Source organism: Amyelois transitella, chromosome 26, assembly GCF_032362555.1.
Source record: "Amyelois transitella isolate CPQ chromosome 26, ilAmyTran1.1, whole genome shotgun sequence".
Taxonomy (NCBI): Eukaryota; Metazoa; Arthropoda; class Insecta; order Lepidoptera; family Pyralidae; genus Amyelois; species Amyelois transitella.
In genome coordinates this window covers 3220172-3242694 of record NC_083529.1, presented here as the reverse complement: position 1 = coordinate 3242694, position 22523 = coordinate 3220172, and the positions used below count along the sequence as shown (strand labels likewise).

General features: G+C 35.6%; 2 protein-coding genes and 1 pseudogene across 3 annotated transcripts; all 3 read right to left on the bottom strand.

Moving 5' to 3' along the window:
* Positions 1-36: 36 nt before the first annotated feature.
* On the bottom strand, positions 37-7328 carry LOC106135277 (uncharacterized). Of its 2 annotated transcripts, XM_013335526.2 has the most exons (6): positions 6255-7328; positions 5876-6047; positions 3836-5250; positions 2645-2849; positions 2332-2507; positions 37-1528 (listed from the first exon to the last, which is right to left on the bottom strand). In XM_013335526.2, the coding sequence occupies exons 2-6, from the start codon at positions 6009-6011 to the stop codon at positions 656-658; spliced, it is 2805 nt and encodes a 934-aa protein (XP_013190980.1). In that variant the 5' UTR covers positions 6012-6047; positions 6255-7328; the 3' UTR covers positions 37-655. The 2 variants fall into 2 exon arrangements, with proteins under 2 accessions (XP_013190980.1, XP_060807727.1); XM_060951744.1 differs by having other exon boundaries at positions 5876-7328.
* Positions 7329-7466: 138 nt separating this feature from the next.
* Positions 7467-14354, bottom strand: LOC106135276 (uncharacterized; annotated as a pseudogene).
* An 800-nt stretch (positions 14355-15154) lies between these two features.
* LOC106135274 (UBX domain-containing protein 6) lies at positions 15155-20888 on the bottom strand. Its single transcript, XM_013335524.2, has 9 exons — positions 20747-20888; positions 20334-20667; positions 20060-20193; positions 19399-19540; positions 19012-19106; positions 18420-18573; positions 17921-18078; positions 17492-17621; positions 15155-16926 (listed from the first exon to the last, which is right to left on the bottom strand). The coding sequence occupies exons 2-9, from the start codon at positions 20583-20585 to the stop codon at positions 16651-16653; spliced, it is 1341 nt and encodes a 446-aa protein (XP_013190978.1). The 5' UTR covers positions 20586-20667; positions 20747-20888; the 3' UTR covers positions 15155-16650.
* Positions 20889-22523: the final 1635 nt, after the last annotated feature.

Below are 22523 nucleotides of genomic sequence, written 5' to 3'. Positions count from 1 at the left end.
ATAACTCTCTTTTAACCACTTTCTGTCATTCCAAGGAAGTTGTTACGAAGTCAGTGACCTCGTTAGAACTATTCAGTTATATCTATTTGTGTATCTAAAACTTCTAGGGGGCTTATTTACGAAGTGTTAAAGAAAGTGAAAAGAAAGATATGTTTATCTTTGTAGCTTGTTTTGTCAAAATTCGTGAAAAAGGTGGCAAGTCTGCGCTCGACCATGGGAATGTTAAACAAAAAATAATGGAATTTCAGCAAAATCTGTTTCGTAGAAATGTCAGTCCATCACTTTCCCTTTAAATTTCGGGATAGCGATATTTCAATCTCTTATTATTCTACCTTGGAATATTTTTGTACTGTTACATTTCGTGTTAAGTATTTGAATTTTAATAGATTCTGTGATAAGGATGTATTTTTATAAGCAATAAAATAATACAATAAATAAATGCTTTATGATTACTATTACCAGAGAAATAAAAATTGTATCTCATTTTTACTTTGAAATTTTATTATTCATTTGATTCTAAATATATTTTTATAATATAATTTAACAAGCTTGTAAAAACTATCTTCAACAATAAAATATAAAAATATTTATTTAATATTTGTAAAATATATATATTTTTTTGATATGTCACTTTGTCTTACAAACTATAAAAATCTCAATAACAGTCTAAAATATTGATATCTTTGTTCATGTCGTATACACCGAGTATGTCGTCCAACAACGAAGAGAGACTACGCATTCCTTCCTTCCACTTCTTTTTCTGCTCAAGAATACTTTTAAAGTCTTTGCTTTTCACGTAAAGTACAAACAAATATGGAGAAGCCGACTTGAGCAATCTTATCTTGGGTCTGACTTGTGATTCTGAATTTTGTAAATTCGTATAGCGTTCATTTACATTTTCAAGTAGACTTAGATCGTCCAACTTTAAGATGTCATCGACAACGTTATCAGGCAATTGTGTTGTGGACATATATGTATCCATAATATTATCTTCATCATTGACAATATGACACGATATTTCCTCTACTCTTAATGGTTCTCCAGAACTAGGCTGCAAACATCCTGATAACTTGTGCTCTTCCAATATTTCAATCAATTCCAATGATATTTTCAATGCCAATTCCATTATTTCTGTATCGCTTTCTTCATGTAACAATTTCACGAGAACTGTAAGGCAGCCGATAGCAGAGAGTTCGTTCAGAACCTTTAGCAACCTTCTTTGGATTTCGGCTGCGTTTAAAGCTACTATCTTTCGTGATTCTTTTGAAAATGTGACCGGAGGGAAAGTCCCATCTAACATGCCTTGTTCAGTAAGAAGAGTTTGTATGACGATTCTCCAGAACTTTAAAGCGCTAATCTGAACTTCCCAATGGAAATCACTAAGAGCTGATGACACCATGAACTCGTATAACTTATTTTTAGCAACTGCGGGTAGTTTCACATGTTGGTATATTTCGCAGAGAACATTGCAAGCTCCTTTCCGCACTATACCTTCAGAGTTCATTTGCAGAATTGATACAAGTTTTTCCTGTGGACAAGGAAAAAAATAGATTTAAAACATTGTTATCTTGGGCATAAAATGAAAATATTAGTTGGTAATTCATTACGAATCATTTCTATTTACAACATATTGCGAACACTATACTTTGCGACCATGTCGCAATACAAAATATCGATGATTTTTCCTTGTATCTATGTGATTGTGCATTATCATGTATTGATTACCTTATGTTTACACCAAATGGAAAGTAACAACAACAATAGATAAGCACGAATGATAAAGGCGTCTAAAAACATCATAAAACTATCTTATAAAAAAGGAATAATTAATTTATTATGACAACAAATTATGTTTAATTAGAAGTGGGGATGCTGCTGAGTTAGAAGTCGGGGTTTTGGTATAGGCGCTATATTTAACAATTATTTATTTCCTGTAAATATGTCACGTACGTACTCCTGAAGTGCAATAATGATGACTTAATTTGGGTGCATTAGGCACTTTCAACATGCAGATTTTTATGTAAAATTATTTATCTAGAAAAATTACATAGATCAAATAAAACAAACAGGTTTTTAAACGAAGCGACTCCCATCTAACAACCGCTACCTTTGCAGGGAACCTAACCCATATTGGGTCATGGTGAAAGCTACACTAGATGAATAGATTTATTTTCAAAATTGGCTACAAATGACGACACTGATGCATGTGCCGATTCCCTTGGCCACCTTTTACGACAACCATGGGAAAAAACGAAGAGGTTCGTTTTTTCCCGTGGTTATCGAGGTTCTATTCCAAAAGAGCCAATAGCAACAAGCGCCAATTCGACAAACCTGTATGTTCGGGTACTCCGTTTTGAGTTGCTCCCAAATGCAAGGTACCCGGCTAGCGGCTCCGAGGCACTTCAAAGCTGATGCCTGCACGTAATATTCTTGATCGTTGACGGCTATAGCTGCCGCCGCGTTGATCAGGTTTTCCTTTATTATTTGCTTTTGAAAGGGCGGGTATTCTGAAAAACAAAATTGTCTAAAACAAAAAAGTTTGGCGGAAACTCAAACGTCACTGAGTACACTAAAAACTGTATTGCTTCCAACTTACATTGGATAGCCCACATATGGATATGTATGTTAACCCAAAATAACTTACTTATAAAAGATATATCTGTACAGACAAACAGCAACTCCAGTGCAGAGTCCCTCACTTCCCAGTGCTCATCATTCATCTTTACATTGATAAGAGATCCAATTTCATGGACCGCTGAACCAGGAGTAGATTCCACAAGTAAAGACAGATTTGGTGTCAGGAACTTCTTCACAGAGAATGCCAGGACATTTAATGAGACTACAACAAACTGCAAAATAAATTTTAGGTACTTAGTACCTGTCGGGTTATGCTGGTGGGGCTTAGAGAGTGAAACAAATATCTTCCTGATTGAGATTTATTGCCAATAGAATATTTTACAATACATATATGCGCGTAACCGATAAAGTTCACGAGACGACTGGGAACGGAGGGGATTAGATCGCCAGTCGCTCTACATAAAAATGCAATTCAGCAAGTTTGCATGTCGCTACATACCTAACCTTATGAAAAGTATAAGATTAGGATAATAGATGAGCTATATGGCGATGTAGGTATATACGGGACAAATTACACAGATTGAGTTAGCCTCGAAGTAAGTTCGAAACCTGTGATACGAGATACTAACTCAACGATACTATATTTTATAATAAAAACTTATATAGATAAACATCCAAGGCCCAGGCCAATCAGAAAAAGTTCTTTCCTCATCATGCCCTGGCCGGGATTCGAACCCGGGACCTCCGGTGTCACAGACAAGCGTACTGCCGCTGCGCCACAGAGGCCGTCGATGATGGCCAGAGATGTGTCGTGTAGTTCCGGCATTTTAGAATAGGATCAAGTTGTGAAGGTCAGATGCTAGTCTCTTGGTGTTGACCTTGGTGTACCCAATTTATCCCAATAACAAGTAAAGTTCAGAATATATTATGACGTAAAACGGCGCAGCGATAGTTTTTCGCGCGATAAAAATGGCGTAGCTCGTGCAGGATCCTAGTCAAAAGGTACACTTCAGGCTTCTTCACAGAGCGGCGGGGATATTATTGAGATAAAGGCCAAGAGGAAGAAGACTTACATGTAACGCGAATTCGCTTCTGCCTTTGGTTTAATTTGGATGTTAATTGTATTGTGTAGTTGTATCTAGTAAACAAGCTATTGTTCTCCAGTTGGCCCAAAACTTTGTACTCTGTGGATGTTTTAGGAAATCCTTGTACCTAGTTTCTATTTGAATAACATACTAAATGTATTGTATAGTCTTACCTTATAGGGTAAATCAGGCTTCTTAAGCAGCTCATACACAATACTGTACAAACTCAGCACTTCCACACTCTCGTTCCAGGTGATATTGTAGTGTTTCACCACATACAACATATTCTCCAGAATATGAGTCATTACAATGAGGTTTTCCAAACGACTTTGCCCTTGGGAACAGTTTTTGTCTGGATCAAACTCTCTTAGAGCAAAATATAATGCTTGAAACATGAACGAAGCAAATTCATCTGTGAGATGCATCTTCACACTCGATAGTAATTTCACACAATATTTCACAGCATTTATAATACTTGTCTCATACAGAATGCTTTTGAAGCTGTATACAGCTCGCATCATATGTTCTATATGAGCACTATTCATCATTTGTCTCACATTTTGAACAACTATTTCGTCTTGCATCACATCTATAAAACTCTTGTCTTCGACTGTCCAAACAAGTAAAGGACCGAAACACATGAACAACATCTGTCTTTGCATCTCCGCAATTTTGTCATTGTCACGCAAAAATGACATCTCATTCTTCCAAGTTACATTCCATATAGCATTGCAGGCACCACAGAACTCCATAATCAACTTGGCATTACGTTTCTGTGTCAAACATTTTAAGGTGTTGTAATAAAACACATTCAATTGAAGCAAATCTTCATTTGTATACATGACTCCTTCAACCAAAGGTTTCTTTTGAAAAATATTAGCCAAATTTGCCCAGAATAATACTCTAGTACATATTAGTATGATTTCATCTGAACGTAACAGACCCAAGATCAAACCAATATTTATTATAATGTAACATTCTGATATAAGGCAATTCATCAGTCTATTGGAGGTACGGATCCTATCTTTCTCACTGAAAATTGCTAGCAGCATATGACACATTGGTTGTATCTTCTTACATATAAGTGTTTCTTTCTCATCATTCATTACATTTAGATTTAGAAGCTCAATATCTTGAATAGGAGTTAGAATTAAGTTTAAAGCAACATTCATGTTGGCAGTATCACCAAGGTCATTTAGTGCCCACAGGAATTTTGTAACAAACTGGTACACTTGGCGTACCACAAATATGGTTCTTTTCTCATTTATTAACATCAGAATATCTTTCCATACTCCCGTCTCTATAAGCCACATAATTCCAGAGCAATGTTTGACTAGCGAAAGAGCTACTTCTAAGTATGCTACCCTTAAACTCTCACTCATATTTGTTGAGTGAATATTTTTGAAACATCTGTTGATGTAGTCACCAATTTGAGCATAAATCTTGATAAAATGCAGTTCTTTTGCGGAGGCACAACCAAGAAGCCTAGTGAGGAATACTTTTACAGAAATGTGGTAATTCTCTGAATGACTCAATGCACAAGCCACCAACTCAGGCATTATTGGTGCAGTGGAGAGTTGGGAAATTTCTGTAGAAAGGTTAAATAATTTAAATATATGACAATATATTCATATACATGCCGTGTGGTTCCCGGCACCAATACAAAAAAGAAAAGAACCACTCCATTTCTTTCCCATGGATGTCGTAAAAGACGACTAAGGGATAGGCTCACAAACTTGGGATTCTTTTTTAGGCAATAGGCTAGCAACCTGTTACTATTTGAATCTCAATTCTATCATTAAGCCAAATAGCTGAATGTGCCCATTAGGTCTTTTCCAGACTGTTGGCTCTGTCTACCCCGCAAGGGATATAGACGCGACCATATGTATGTATGTATATGACAATATTAAAAGCAATTTTTTTTAGAGTTACTATATATTGTAGCTTTGATTGCTTGTTTATTGTATGTTTCATCCAAATAAATTCAGTAAATTGATACTACACATAAACTAAAAAAAGGACTTGAAGAAATGAAAAATAAAAAGAAATATTTGAATGTTGGAAGTACCTACTCTCCCACCACCCTTCTCTCAAATAATCCTGCTTGACCTGTGAGGCTTATATTCAGTATGTAGTTGACTTCATGCAGCTGATACGAATATAATTATATAATTATTCAAATAAAAGCCAAAAATAAATAATACATAACTTACCGGGATCAGACGTATCCTTGATTTTATTGATGTAGGCGTCAGCATAATAGTTGTTCATCACATAATCCGGTGCCTCTAGTTTTTCAAATAACAATTTTATCTTGTTGAGAGTTTCACATGAAATCTGAACATCCATCTTTTTGAATATAGTTTCTTACTTTGTACACTAAAACTGAGCTTATAATTACGTTATCGAAGAAAAACAGGCAGATGAAGGCCTGACTGAGTGGGAATCAGTAATAATTCTTATCAGCTTATCGGCCTGTGAATGTATGTACTTTTATTTTTATATATTTCAATTTTGTGCAAAAAAGAAAAAAGGGTTTCACATTAATTTAATAGGTATTAGTTTATTTCAAGCAACCTGTGAAACACTTACATAATTTACAATTTCAAAACAAATGAAAATAAGCGAGGCCCGCGAGACAACAACAAACAATAAAAGCGAAATTAGTTGCGAATGAAATGTCAGTGTTAGTCACAAGGTCACAGGAAGTCCACATGACACAATAAAATCACATGACGTTTGTTTACTTAATAATTATTTTTACGCTGTACCCAAAGGCTGTACCGTATACAGCTTACAGTGTAGATGTGAACGGTTAAGTTTTACGAAAATGTGATACCTAATTATTTTTTGCTAGTTTTTTTAAGTTTTCATACTCTGTTTTAAGATATTACAGTACCCATTTCGGGCATTGTGAAAATTACTTTGAGATGCAACTTTATTATTTGTAACCGGAATTAAGCAATAGTGATGCACTCATGATTAACAACATAAAACTTTTCCAATTTTTCAATAATTCATTTATTCAAAGATTGCAGATGGGTTGGCAAATTTCCAGCAAATTGGAAAAGGATCACTCCATCTCTTTCCTATGGATGTGGTAATAGGTGACTAAGGGAATATGCACATTAATGTAGTGCAAGCTTCTATGCTGGTTAAGTAGCGGAGAAAAACAACATGTGTTCGAACTGCTTCTCTACCCGTGCAGATTTTTAAAGTCAACCAAGGAAAGCACTAATGAACTTGGAATTTTACGGTATTATTTATTCATAAAATGCAGTATATTCCTCACAGGTACATTCTCTATTCTTTTTTCAGTGTTTATGTAACACAATGGCTTAGCCTTAGTATTTCCAATATGCAAACTGATCAAATACTACTTACTTACTTATATAAAAAAAATCTTGCGTTACAAAGTAACTGACTGACGGAGACAACGTACAGCCCAAACTATCTAAAAGTAGAAAACTGAATTTTCTATCGTACTGCAAAAATAGTAAAAAATTGAGGATATTTATGTAATAATCTGTTTCGATTTATATTTGTTCGGTGAGTTCGGGAGAAGATCATGTATCTACTCGATAAATGTGGTCAGCTCCATATGTTTCCTAGGGCCATCGTAAAAGGCGACTAAGGGAAGGCTAATAAACAAGGAAATCTTCTTGTTGGCAATGGGTTAGCGATCTATTACTATTTGAATCTGGATTCCATCATTGAGCCATACAGCTAAATGTTGCCTTTCAGTATTTTCAAGATCAAGTAAAAAGAGGTGATTATATTTTGTACTAAAAAGAAAAAATTGGCAAATTTTACGACGTCCCATTTACTTTCGATTAGAAGATATTATGTTGTCAATAGCAATCTACAGAGTTAATATCATTGTTAATCTCATATACACCGAGTATGTCATCAAGGAGCGAAGATAGACTTCGTATGCCTTTTTTCCAGTTTTTCTTATGCTCAACAATAATTTTGAAATCTTTACTTTTCAAATAATTAACAAAAAAATGTGGTGAAGCAGTCTTGAGCAATCTTATTTTAGGTATTACTCGGGGCTCTGGCTTCAAATTAGAATTCTGCAAACTCATCCGTTCATAAATATTTGCAAGTAAGTTCACATCGTGTATTTTCAAGATTTCTTCAATAACGCTATCAGATAATTGTGTTGTGCAAGCAAACGTATTCATCTTATCATTATGATCGTCAGTAATATGGCATGTCAGTTCTTCAACGCTAAGCGGTTCTCCAGCATTCATCTTTAAACATTCTGTTAACTTGTATTCTTCTAAAATATCTATTAGTTTTATTGATATGTTTAATGCCATTTCTATAATTTCCGTATCGCTGTCGTCACTCAATAATTTCACGAGGACTGTAAGGCAACCGATCGAAGAAAGTTCATCTAAAACCTTTAGGAGTCTTCGTTGGATTTCAGCTGCGTTCAAAGTGACAATCTTTCGTGAGTCTTTTGAGAATGTGACTGGAGGGAATTGGCCGTCTAACATGCCTTGATCAGTGAGAAGGGTTTGAATGACTATACTCCAGAATTTTAAAGCGCTGATTTGAACTTCCCAGTGGAAGTCGCTGAGAGCCGATGACACCATGAACTCGTAGAGCTTACGTTTAGCAGTGTCTGTCAATTTCACGTGTTGATATATTTCACAAAGAACATCGCAAGCTTCTTTTCGTACAGCGCCTTCAGAGTTCATTCGCAGGATTGAAATGAGTTGATCCTGTAAAAATAAACATAAGTAGGTTTTGTGTCAGTTGTTATGAAGTTAATCTGTTTTGTAAGTTGGTTATCAAATAAGTATCTATTTACGTTAAAAATAATAACATACTTAAAGTAGATAAGCATGCACATACACTATCTACGACTACAAAATGACCTTTTATAGAATTAAAAAAACTCACAGATATCACGCTATGCTACTTCGGACTACGAATACCTAAGGTTTGTTTTTTATTTTAGCTATGGGATACTAAACTAACGTTACAGGAAAATCCCGGGCTCCTTTTTAAAGAGGTAAGGATTTAATAAATCTTTATTTCAGACAATAAAACGTCCATATTTGTTAGTAACAATATCTAATTAAAAATAAGTTAGTATCTTATCTAATTGTTAGTATAATAGAAGCTTAAGAGTATGTTAGTATTCTACAAATAAAAGCGACCGGGTTCGGTTTACAAGCCCGCAGACTAGTGGGCTATACACTTGGTCCGCTATTGAGCGCAGAATACTGTTGCGACTGGTACGAACAGTATTTAATAGCGAGGCCGACTTTTTTCGCCAAACCGCATCAAAGCCGTCTACGCGCACCTTTGCGAACATCGCGGATGCGCTGCAAAACCGCGGTTGCCGCAACAGTATTCTGAACGCATTGTTAAATTGGATACGCAGAGCATTGTAAGCCTTTTGGGTATATCTGAACCAAAGAGAGCCCGAGTACAGAGACGTGCAGTAAGCTTTAAAAAGTGTTATTTTAACTGCCTCTGTACAACGAGCAAACCTCCGGGCCAGCATGTTCGCCCTGACTGACAATGCTCTGCGTTCCCTCTCCATATCCACATCATCCTTAAGATCCACTGTTAACAAGTGTCCTAGGTATTTAAACTTATGCACCCGCTTTAATGGAACTCCATTTAATAGTATAGGAGGCACTATATCGGGACACTTGTTATTAGACCTAAAGACCATGTATACTGACTTCTCAACATTATATATATAACCATGTGATAGGATAGCATAGGACTCACAAATATTAAGCAGCTCTTGCAGGGCGCACACAGAGGGAGCCAGAAGCACCATATCATCTGCATAGCTTAGGTTGTTTAAACACACACCATCGACAAAGCAACCAGCGCGAGTGCTACTAAGTTTTTCTATAAGTGCGTTTATATATAAATTAAAAAGTAATGGTGAGCTGAGCCCCCCCTGCCTCACCCCACATAGAGGGGTACACGGACTCGACAACTCGCCCGCCCATTTTACTCGGTTTTCCTGATTAAGGAATTTAACCGGGATTTACGGCACGAGGAAGAAGAAGTACTTATATAGTTAAACAACCAAGACCTAAGAAGCAATAATTTATAAATAAAGACATAGATCACATCTTTAAAAAGTTTGTGAATAGCATAGCATTACGAGTACTGTCCTTTTTATTCATGTTTATGATGACACCACAGAATAATATTAATCTGTTTTTGAATTGACTCAACATGTATATCATTTGTGTATTAATAATAATTGGATTATTTAGATAACATGATAGACATAACTTGTACCTATGTTGCTCTGATTTTTGGGGAGAAGCTTAATGCGTAAATAATTACTGATTCCATTTTTATAACATGTCTTTTTTTATTCATGACATTTTGTTTACCTCTAGAACGGCTTACATTCTACCTACTTGTATATTCGGAAACTCCGTTTTTAGTTGCTCCCAAAAACAAGGAACTCTGGTGGCGGCGCCGAGACACTTCAAAGCCGATGCTTGCACATACGGCTCATGGTCACCAAAGGTCATCACCGCTGCTTTGTTTATTAGATCCTCCTTCACTATTTGCTTCTGGAAAGGCGGGAATTCTAAACAAAAAATAGATATCTATCACACGTTATTTGCCAGCACTGGATTCAGGCCATAAACCCAAACACACACGCACGCACGCTTATAACCACGAAAAAGACGCTAACAAATTTTGAAAGATGAACAGAAAAATATTGCAGATATTTTTTTGTAACTGAAAAAATGAAACTTTCATGCTTAGGAATGACATCATAAAAGGAACTTACTTATAAAAGATATATCTGTACAGACAAACAGCAACTCCAGCGCAGAATCCCTCACCTCCCAGTGCTCATCATTCATTTTGACGCTGATAAGAGCTCCAATCTCGTGGACAGCTGAACCAGGGGTAGATTCCACCAGTAAGGAGAGATTCGGTGTCAGAAATTTCTTCACAGAAAATGCCAGCACGTTTAACGAGACTACCACAAACTGGAAGTAGATAAAATTACTTAAATAAAAAATAAATCGGACAATCAATGCTAGGTATGATAACGAACTTTTCGACGAAACAATTCGAGCATAACTATATAGACCGCGTCACCTTTTGTAACTCACCCTAGGTGGTAAATTTGGCTTCTTCAACAGCTCGTTAGCAACGCTGTACACATTCAATACCTCCACACTCTCATTCCAGGTAAGATTGTAATGTTTCAACAAGTACAGCAAATTCTCCATAAGGTGAGTTATAACAATGATATTTTCACATCGACTTTGATCCTGAGAACAGTGCTCATCAGGATCATAGTCTCTTAATAGGAAAAACAAAACTTGAAATAGTCGCAAGCACATCTGTGAAGTGCAACTTTAAACTTGACAGTATCTTCACACTGTGATTCACTGTGACCATCATATCCGCCCCATGCATAAGAGGTCTCAGACCATACGCAGCCCGCATCGTCTGTTCATAATTAACATTATTCATCATATGCTTCACATTCCGAACAACTACATCATCCTGCATGACATCCATATAATTTTTCTCTTTTGTATTCCAAAAGATCAACGGCATAAGACACATAAACACTATATGGCTTTGCAACTCCAGGCTCTTGTTGTTTTCGCACGAAAAAGGCATTTCATTTCGCCATGTATCATTCCATATAATATTGCAAGCGTTGCAGAATTCAAATATTAATTTTACATTACGTCTTTCTAGCAAAAATCTTAACGTTCTATAATAAAACTTACTAAGCTCAAGTAAATCCCCTTTGGTGTACATAGTTCCTTCAACTAGAGGTTTTGATTGGAATACGCTTGCTAGCGTTGCCCAAAAAGAAATCTTAGTACACATCAATACAGTGTCACTTGAACGTAGTCTAAGTGAAAACACTTCCATGTTGACAATTATGGAATACTCTGATATGAGGCAATTCATGACTATATTGCGGGTGCGTATGCGTCGTTTTTCACTGAATATTGCCAGTAGCATATGGCACATTGGTTCTATCTTCTTACATATTTCAGTCTCATACTCATTACTTATTACATTGTAATTGTGAAGCGCTATTTCCCAAATAGGAGTAAGAATGAATTTTAAAACCACATTGATGTTTATGAAGTCGCCGAGATCGTTAAGTGCCCATATAAATTTTGAGACAAACTTGTAAACTTGGCGCACTACATACACAGTTTTCTTTTCGCTTGCTAACATGAGAATATCTTTCCATACTCCTGTCCGTAGCAGCCACATTATCCCAGAACAATGTTCGACCACAGAAAGGGCTACTTCTAAGTACGCTAGCCTTAAGCTTTCATCCATATTTTTAGATTGAATATATTTGAAACAATTGGTGATATAATCGCCAATTTGTCCGTGAATTTTGACGAACTGAAGTTCTTTAGCGGAGATGTGAGCAAGAAGCCTGGTAAGGAATACTTTGACAGAAATGTGATGTTTTTCCGAACGACTTAACGCATCAGCTACCAAGTTGGACATTAGCGGTGAAATGGCGAGTTGGAATATTTCTGCAGGAAGAGACAAAGAAAATTAGAGAAATAAAAAAAAAGTACATATATCTATCGAAGTATGTGATAAATTCATTCTGAATCCAAGTCATTCAAGTTGAAGTTATTGCTGAGATTAGTAAACAAATAATTTTATAAACTACTTTTCATAGTATAATCATAATAAATACGATAAATAAGAGCAGAGATAAGATATCTACCCGAGAGATACAATGAGGAAATAGATTTTAAAATGCGGTTACCATCTTGCAGTTTAATTGCGGTGGTTTGGTTGAACTACATACTTAGGTACAATAAAATCACGTCTTTTTCCCGAAGTGGTACGCAGAGACTACATCTTTCCACTTGCCACGATCTCTGAGTACTTCTTTCGTTTCATCCACATCCATAACTGTCTTTATAAGCCATTAGGTACTTTTGACCTGATCTTTTTCCAGAACGTCCTTAATTTGATCAAAATACGTTTCCCTCCACATTCTCCTTAAAAATTTGCTTGGTCAACCTCCTATCATTCATCCTCTCCACATGACCAAACCATCTTATTCCTATTACTACATCTTCTTTTACATCACAACATTATCTCGCTATTTCTTATCCGGCCACTCAATTTCACACCGATCATACTCCTTAACGCTCTTATTTCCACTGCATTTATTCTGCTTTAATGCTTCTTTTGCCACTTCAAACTTTCACTTCCATACATGTTGGGACCAACACGCCCTTACGCACAGCCGAGCTTTTTGGACAGTTTTTGACTGCTCATAAAGGCATGCAACGCTCCATTCACCGTGTTCCCCGCGTTCAATCTCTTTTCAATATCTCATCATCATGTCATCTGATGTAAACTTTGATCCTATACAAACTCTTTCACTTGCTCAACTTTATCTCCTCCAATAAAAATATTACATGCTGTCAATTCCTTCTCTATTTCAAAAACCAATGTTTTTGTTTTACTTACATTCACCTTCATTCCTTTCTTTTTCAAAGCTAAGAACATACAGTTTACAAATTCCTGTAACTCTTCGGCTGGCGACGGCAGTATAACCTGTTCATTGGCATAGAGAAGACATTTGACGAGTAACTCATTCATTGTTAATCTACTTTCACTCTTTCAAATCTGTTACACAGCCACGGTGACGCCACACATCCTCGTCTAACGTCTTTCTCAATTTTAAACCACTCAGTGTGCGTTCCGTTTATTTAGACCCAAGTAGTCGTATCCTCATATTAAGATTTCAGTGCTAGTATCAAGGCACTACTCACCCCATGCATAGAAAGTGCTGACCACAATTAATTCCTCTCTACCCCTATCACAGGCCGTTTCGAGGTCCACGAATGAGCAATAGACTTTTCGGCTATGCATCGAAATGAAAAGACCTGATCCGTACATCCTTTTCGAAACCCCACTTGAGCATCCCATATTTTGTCATCAGTTTCGTTCCACACTCTATTAAGGGAAAGGCTTATAAACTACAGATTCTTCTTGTAGGCGATGGGCTAGGAACCTGTCACCATTTAAATCCTAATTCCATATTTAAGCCGTATGGCTTCCGAATACATATAATCACTGTTGACTCCTACGTTGACTCCGTCTATTCCTTGCGTTCAATTATACTTATATATAACTGAACGACACGAACGAACTGAAGGGATAGACGTAGCCAACAGTGATTATATGTATGTATTTGAGTTTATATACATACCTATGTGCAAGTACATACCCGGATCAGATGTATCCTTGATTTTGTTGATGAAGGCATCGGCATAATAATTATTCATCACATAATTAGGTGACTCTAATTTTTCGTGAAGCATCTTCATCTTTCTGTAAGTTTGGTATGATATCTGCAGATCCATGGTTCTTTATACTATGCAGAAATTAAACTCGAGACAGGAATGTTTCATGTTAATATCATAATTTGACCTTACATTGTATTCACTTCACTAGCAGATTCAACGTCGATCAAATATGTATTAAATTTATGCCTATAAGCAAATATTTCTCACATAATTATTAATATTCAATAATTAGAACGAGAATTCAAAATTGCGTTCAAACCCACAAGAAACAATTGCATGAGAAAAATACCTACAGAAAACCTTCACTATTTTGTACGAGAAAGCAGATTCCACAAAAAGTGAACTTTACTATGTATTTACTCACGTCAACAGTATGATAAGATAACCCTTCCTTGATAACACTGCTTCTATTTTGTTTGTCCGCGTCACTTGCCAGTCGTTTCGTTTTCATTCAGTTTTGACACTTGTTGAGTTGAATGATCGAATCTCAGGATCGAATCTTTCGGAAACGGAAACTGTTATCATAGTATAGTGTAAACCATATCCGGTAGTTTCCACGCGGGAACGTTAACGGAATTCTTTTAATTATATTTTTTTTAAAAGAATATCGTAATTTTAGAATTTAGTTTAGGCGTTGCTGCATTAGTTTAACTTTTTGTATATGCAAGCGTCGCATAATTATTTAGGTACATTAATAAATTTGAACGTTGTTTTTGTAACAAAAACAGATAAAAAATATATAATCTACAGTTTTCACATTACGCCGAAACCAAAAGAGCGGGAAAAGTGGAGTTAATTTTTTTATAGATTTATATTAATGTGTCCATATTTTTATCTCTTATGCCTCTCTAAATCCCTCTTTGGCCCCCATTATGAAATAGACCCCTAGTAATCTAAAGAGACCGACATAAATAAAAAAAAATCTCTTTCTTTTCTCATCTTATTGCGTTCCCGGTTGCAGTCTCTGCCACTAAGCTAAGAGGGCCCAGGGATCGAGGATTCCGTTTGTCATTTGTTTACCGACCTCTTTAAATATATTTCGGCCCATCTGCGTTTTTTTACTTTAGTTTTTTTTAACGAAACAGTTATAGTGTTTCCTAGTACAAGGAATAATCTTATAAACGGTGGTGTTATTTACACAAAAATAATACTATTACAAACGGTGTTTTAAATATTTATTTGCCCTCAAGGCGAATATATCTATATTTAAATGACATGATACACGTTTTTAATAAATTAAATAAGGACTGAGTTAATCGTAACACCAGCCAAAATATACAATAAAGTTTATAGTAGCTACACTTCCAAATATACATGGTGAAATTATTTTTCTCTATTTTTGACCAATTGAGAAATAAAAAAACCTAAAACATTGAAAATATTAATTGGAAAATCGTAATTATCTTGTACTCAATAGATTTCATGTACTACTTAAACAAAAATAAATATAGCATTTACGTTAAAAGTGCATGTAGTCCATATAAGGGACTATAAAAATTAAAATTGTGCTTTAACAGAAATTTATATGTTAACAATAATAGTATATGATTCTACATTCGTAATAGTATTTTATATGTTTATAGGAGAAGAGGTGATACAAAAGCAGTTTTGTAACGCATTGCTTTATTCGTACCTAACAACATTATTACAAAATTTGCAATAAAATAGAACAACATCATGACTACTAAACGTGAATGGACAATATATTTATTATAAAAATGTGAGAAAATAAACATCTACACATTGCAAATGCATATATCTTTCTATCAGCAAATGTATTCCTCTCCCTTACTAATCATATGAGAAAGATAAAGATTGCAATGTAATGCTTGTTTGACAGTTGTTTTTAACGTGCGCTTTTAAATGCAACAATAGAATTTTTTAAACATATCAATTATAAATCTAATTTAAAGTTCATTACATCATCACAATTTATGTAATCTTTTCTGAAAGCGAATAGTCCATATCAATATACAATCTTACTTGCGAAAATGACTTTAATAATTTTAATATTATGGTCCGTTTCTCGATTAGCAGTAAAACTATAAAGGTCTAAGCTTTAAAGCATATTATGTAATGTCATACTCAACATAACACAATGTAACAAAAGCCCTGTCATATCCGAAAAGAGCATCTTTATATGGTAAGTTGCAGTTATATTCAGCATATTCAAATATGGCAACAAAGCAAGTGTTGACAGCTTCCATCAAAAATTTAATTTTTTTTAAACAGATAATTAAATAAATTACACAGATTGTGTTAGCCTCGAAATAAGTTCGAAACTTGTGTTACGAGATACTAACTCAACAATTTAATCCAAGACCAAGCAGAAAAAGTTCGTTTCTCATCATGTTCTGGCCGGGATTCGAACCCGGGACTTTGTCACAGTAAAGCGCAATACCGCTGCGCCACAGAAACCGCCATATATACAGATATTTTTATAATTTCTATACAATCCCTTCCCGTGAAACCAATTTTCTTAACCTACAATAGCTTTCCAACATGATCTTAACGGATCGGACAGGGTTTTAGTTACATATTGTTTACATAAATATAACCATTCAGTCAAATTTGTTTAATTAGGCAAAAATACTTTTTCAACTAGACCTGACCGGAGATCGAACTAAGGACATCGTGAATCACAGGCAACCAAATTACACTTCTTGTACTAAAACCATGACTTCAGGCTTCAAATACACATTACTGCTAGGGCTTCTCTGAATTTCGTCTATAACCGACGCGTGCCAAGCAAAAGTGAGCACTGTGGCTGGTACTAATCTAAGGTCTATAAGGGTCTTATTCCCGTCATCTTCGAGGCTTAACTTTTGACCCAAAGGCGTGTTGAGGACGAAAGGTAATCCGTTATGTTCAAGGTTTTCTTGTACGAATTCGTGTATCTCGTTGTATCGCTCGTATACGGAGAATGTGCCCTGGAATCAAATGAATCGAGCAATCATCTTGGACTTGTATCCATGACCGTAAAATATCTTTTTTTAAATTTATTTACCAAACACAAGGGAACATAATATTATTATTTCGCTATTTGCACAGTTTGACTACGGTCAGACTGACCACAGACATTTAAATATGGTTACTCATTTTTTTATGAATAACTTTTTGGAAAGCTCTCTCTAATAAGTTTTTAATTATACTTATGTTGACATCAATAAGCGATACCTTCTATCCTATTTTGAAACTAAATCTATTTCACTTCCATTATATCAAACTAATTACGCCCGTGAAAAAAAAAAAATCTTCATCATAAACAATCATCGTCATTCGGGAAATTATGTCTAAGTTGACTCCTAGACCACACAAGATACCTAAATTTAAATAATAAAAAAAAATTCAATGTCTACTTGAGCTGGGCGCTGACATATCATTCAATTAGTCAGTTTCCTATTGTATATATTATAATAAAATAATGTCACACATTTAACTTAAATAAATTGACAAGCATTTAAAGTAAATTAAATTTATAATATTTGTAGGTACCTGTAGCAATATGCCGTCAGGAAAACGCACCCTAATGATAGCAAACTTGTACTTCTTCATTTCTCTAAGTTCATCTTTCTCTCGCATCGCCTTAGTGCGCAGCATCTGACTTTTCTCTAAAGCTTCAGTCCTGAAAATAGAGATTTAAATGATAGGTAGAGGTAGCGTTAAGGGGAAAGGTACATTAATCTAGTGATCCAATGTTACCCACATTGGGTAGGTGGTAGGCAAGTTAGATTAATAAGTTTGCTTAGCGATAAGACCGCCTTTGCTCAACATATTCGTAATGTATGTTTCTACTACAATATGTAATTTTTTTATGGGCAACTATAAGTCAAGTTGTATTGTATTGTATTAGGTTCTTAGAAACTACATTCTCTGTAATTTTTTCATTAATTTATCATAAAGAGTAATAATTCATAATTTTACCTCAACTGATGTTCCCTCTTCAACTCCTCAGGAGTGAGGGCATAAAATGAATTAGGCAGTTGAACTTTAGCGGCCGCCTGCGACGGAAGGAGAACCTGAAGATTCCGGTCCAGCTCCAGTTGTATCGGCTCAGCGGAGCGGAGGGCATCTATCAGAGTCTGTTGAAGACAAAAAAGACCTTTTTTTATTTAATATGGATATGGCATTTGTCTTCCATCTCACCTGATGGTTAGTGACGATGAAGACGAAGAAGTTACATGCCTATCCAAAATATATCCATTTATTATACTTTCAACCTGCAATTCTAAGATGTAGATAGGATACTAACATAGTTATAAGTATACTAACATCTAGTCTGGTTACTTGAATAAATTATTTTTTATTCATTCATTAATAAATCTTTATCAGGTCACCTTGTGGATGGAGTGAAATGCATACTTCATTTAAAAATGGCACTCTACGAGAATCAAAGACAAATAAACTGGGCACTTTAACTCACAGTCAAACTCTCCACAGAAGGAACATTATCCTTGTTGAAAACTAGATATTCTTCCTCTGTGCCGTCCGGGCTGGTCAACTTCTGTTGTGTGAACCCGGCCGCCATTAGGAGATCCAATGCGCCTTCTATAGGCTGAACTCGTTCACAGAATGCCCTGTAAGACGTATTAACAATTTATGTTGTACCTTTACATACATACATATATTCACGTCTATATCCATTGCGGGGAAGACCGAGCCCACAGTCTTGTAAAGACTGATAGGCCACATTCAGCAATTTGGCTTAAGATAGAATTGAGATTCAAATAGTGACAGGTTGCTAGCCCATCGCCTTAAAGTAGAATCCCAAGTTTATAAGCCTACCTTAGTCGCCTTTTACGACATCCACGGGAAAGAGATGGAGTGGTCCTATTCTTTCTTTTGTAATGGTGCCGGAGACCACACAGCACATTTTTCTGTTACTGTGGGAAATTTCTGAAATCCTTTCTTAGTGCATCCTTTTAAGCTTACTCTTACTGTGCAACCAATAATTGAGTTGGGATAATTGCGTTAAAACACAACCTCATTATTTTTATTTGTATTCAATAATTCACCTGTTAGACATCCTTATTTTCTGATACTTCTCTTCTTCTGGGTAAGTGATAATATTCTCCAAGTATTTGCATAGAGTTTCTACGCAAGTATCGATCTGAAATATTGACAAGTGATATATTATAAAATATTCACATAGAATATATGAAGATTGTTAAAGTCTGTCGAAGGAAAGGCTTATAAGGCTTTTATAAGTTTATGATTCTTCTTTTAGGTGACAGGTTAGCAAACTCCCACTCTCTGTGAATCCATCAGCTGTGTCGCTAAAAACATAGTATTTTTGAGTAAGTATCACACAACGTAAGTCTCAAACTTACTTGCGGCTAGGTCAATCTGTGTCATATGTCAGTTTAAAAAAATTTTTGATAAGACAAAAAACCTCAACTTACCTTTTCCCTGTTGCTGTTACATGACTGTATGATGAGACAGGCTGTCAGGCCTCTCTCTTCCTCTAACTGTTCATACAAGAAAGCTTTGATATTGGCCTTCCATTCATCCCGCGGCAGTATGTCATTGCTTATCATGGGACATCTGAAATCAATGTAAATAGGTATGAAAAACAATGTTATTAAAAGATTGACTGACTCATAAAATTGGGTAAGGGACAACGAAAGGCACATATATGTTACTTGAGAACTGTATGGGAGATATCTCGAAATTCTAAGAAAATAAACAAGATGTAATAAAAAATGCTCAACAAAAAAAAAACGCAAGATAAAAAACAAATTGGGAATCACATTTGTTAAGGTGGTTAAAAAGATGGAATCATTCAAAAATTGTGCTGTGGATGACCACTCATCTCGTTCCCATGGATGTCGTAAAAGGCGACTGAGGGATAGGCTTATTAACTTGGAATTCTTCTTTTAGCTAGCAACCTGTCACTATTTGAATTTCAATTCTATCATTAAGCTAAATAGCTGAACGTGGCCATTCAGTCTTTTAAAGATAGTTGGCTATGGCTGTCTACCCAGCATGGGATGTAGACATGATTATATATATGTATGTAATCATTCAAAAATTATGGGAAATTCGCTATTAAAAGTTATTTACCTAAAGAAGATGCCTGAAGCAGCATAGTTTTTAGACAATACAGGCTGCTCCTGTTTCATCGAGTCTTCACTGCTAGTGCCGGATAATGTGGTGGGCTGTGTTTTCTCATTTTCCAACTCTCTTTTTACTTGTGCCTGAAATTACCAAATAGTGATTAAAGTAAAAAATATCTGTCAAACTCTGTGCATGATTTCAGCAGCTAATTGGTAGTATAGACGCTCAAAAGATATTATTTACTTTTTAAAACATTATGTTTTTTTTTGAGCAAAGTTACCTGAATTGCAGCCAATGAAGTGTTAAAAGCTGGATTCTCTCTTTTCTGTTGCAGCCTAGCCAAGGCAGCTTCCGCAGCAACCTTGCTCTCCTCAGACAGGCCTGATCTCTTTACAACAGGGACGAGTCTTTGAGATGAGTTTGAACTAGAACCACTCAATGTATCTTCACTTAATTTATGTCCTCGTCCAGCCAACTTGAATTTCGCATCTACCTTTTTCTTTTGAAAGAACTTTTTTATTTTATCCGCCATATTTATATTCTTGGGGTGTGTTCCTTAGGCAGTTTTAGTTTTGATACACTTTCCTTCAATTGTTCTATTGTGGCTGAAGTAGCTGTGGGTAATGAGATAAGGTAAGATAAAGGTTATCAGGTAAATATTGATAGGAAAACGGACAAATAATAAAGGCTTACCCGGTTTCATAAACCGTTCCGAAATGCGTTTCCCGTAAACACGCCAAGATACGAAAATCAACAATAATGTAAATAGTAATATTAGGAAGAACGTCTTCAAAAGCAATATCTGGAACTCATTAAAATAGAATACTTCGATAATATCGTCGTAGAACGACAATTCAGACAAATTCACAAATGATTTGGTAAAATTCTCTATTGGTAAAGATGACACGCAAGATCCAACGAAATCCCTTGCGAAAGCAAAAGTATCTCCAATTTGAAGATACAAAGCCTCGTAAAGGGTATTGTTGAAAACGCCGTTATCGAATAAAGACATTACATATAGAAATTTATTGGATTTATATGCAAATTACTCAAAATAAAATCGCAGTCATACTGAAGTGAAAAAAAACTATTTTATTTTGCATTGCACGACACGACGTCACCGATGTCAACAATGTCAACTGACAATGTCAATTTGACTCAAGCGTGACTTTGACAATATTAATATAGTTGTTTTTTTAAAGACGTCCATGATTGGCACTGAGATGAGGTTCTATCTGCCTATATTTCAAATTCCAGCGGGATCGAACCTCGGGCAAAAGTGAAGTCACATAGGAAAAGATTTTATACTTAGTCATATATAGAGGACATAAAGTTCTTACACACGATACACGAAGTGACTCCCATCTGATCTTTGCAACTTGCTTTCTTTGCTTTCTTGTTTGTTGCAGAAGTTTTTAACTCAGATAATATAATCATGGTAAAAGCCGATTTTGCCTATTCCCTTAGGTTACATTTGCAAGCACTTGCATCAAACGGCCTTGACAATTAAAAAGGTTGCATGTGTATAACAATAATTTACAGGAATTTATTTTATCCTTTAATTGATCGTGAGTACGGCTCTCTTGATGGAAGATCGCACGCCAACGTGCTATACGGTAACAACTTTGTTGTGTTTGTTTTGAATTTTTGATAGATATAATATTATAGGCCATGATTTGTATTGTGGTGTCAGTTTCGGTCCTCACTTCTCTGGAGAGGAGTCTGGGGTGGCGCACCCCAGACTCCTCTCCAGAGAAGACCATATGACCTGGTTCCTAGTTTTTTTATACGAACTTTCCACCGCAACCTTTCCAGAGAATATAATTCCATAATCAAATTGCGTTACTCGTGACTGGCTGGCAGACAACGCACAGTCCAAACCGCTGGGTCTAGAATAGTGAAATTTGGCATGTAGGTGTCCTATGTGGTCTTAAGATGCACTGAAAGAGGATTTTAAATACGCGAGTGGAGCCGCTGTCGTCTTCTAGTATTGTATTAAGTATTGTTTATGTTTGAATTCGGGTTCATCAATATTCTTAGACCGGGAATGATTATTATGACCATAAAGGTTCGTTTTTATTTTTAACATTTGTTTAGGTATAAGGTAAACACAATAAATTTAATTTATCACCCTAACAAGTTTTTGATTAAATAAGATAAATCAACGATAACACTGCGTGTCGTTTCTCGTTATTTCTGTCTCATCAATAATACAGATCATGGAAAGAACGAAGAAAGAACTGCGTTGAGAATTATTAAATTAATGGAGCCAATCTGTTACATGCCTTAACCTTGCTTACTACAATTCTTTGTGTGTGTGTTCTTTCTACATTTGTGCCAAATTTACAATAACCCGAATCTGAATATACTTACTTATATTATTGCGTCTTATGCCTTACGGGTTAAATAGAACCAAGACTCAAAAATACTGAAAGGTCTCGTTTACCTGCATAGCCCAATGGTGGAATTG

Coding starts and splice junctions, on each gene's coding strand:
- LOC106135277 (XM_060951744.1), bottom strand. CDS start 6,011: ATGGATGTTCAGATTTCATGTGAAACTCTCAACAAGATAAAATTGTTA. Junction 5,251..5,875: donor CAAGGATACGTCTGATCCCG/GTAAGTTATGTA, acceptor ACCTTTCTACAG/AAATTTCCCAACTCTCCACT. Junction 2,850..3,835: donor AGCCTGATTTACCCTATAAG/GTAAGACTATAC, acceptor TTTATTTTGCAG/TTTGTTGTAGTCTCATTAAA.
- LOC106135274 (XM_013335524.2), bottom strand. CDS start 20,585: ATGGCGGATAAAATAAAAAAGTTCTTTCAAAAGAAAAAGGTAGATGCG. Junction 19,107..19,398: donor GTAACAGCAACAGGGAAAAG/GTAAGTTGAGGT, acceptor TCAATATTTCAG/ATCGATACTTGCGTAGAAAC. Junction 17,622..17,920: donor AAGAGGGAACATCAGTTGAG/GTAAAATTATGA, acceptor CTCTATTTTCAG/GACTGAAGCTTTAGAGAAAA.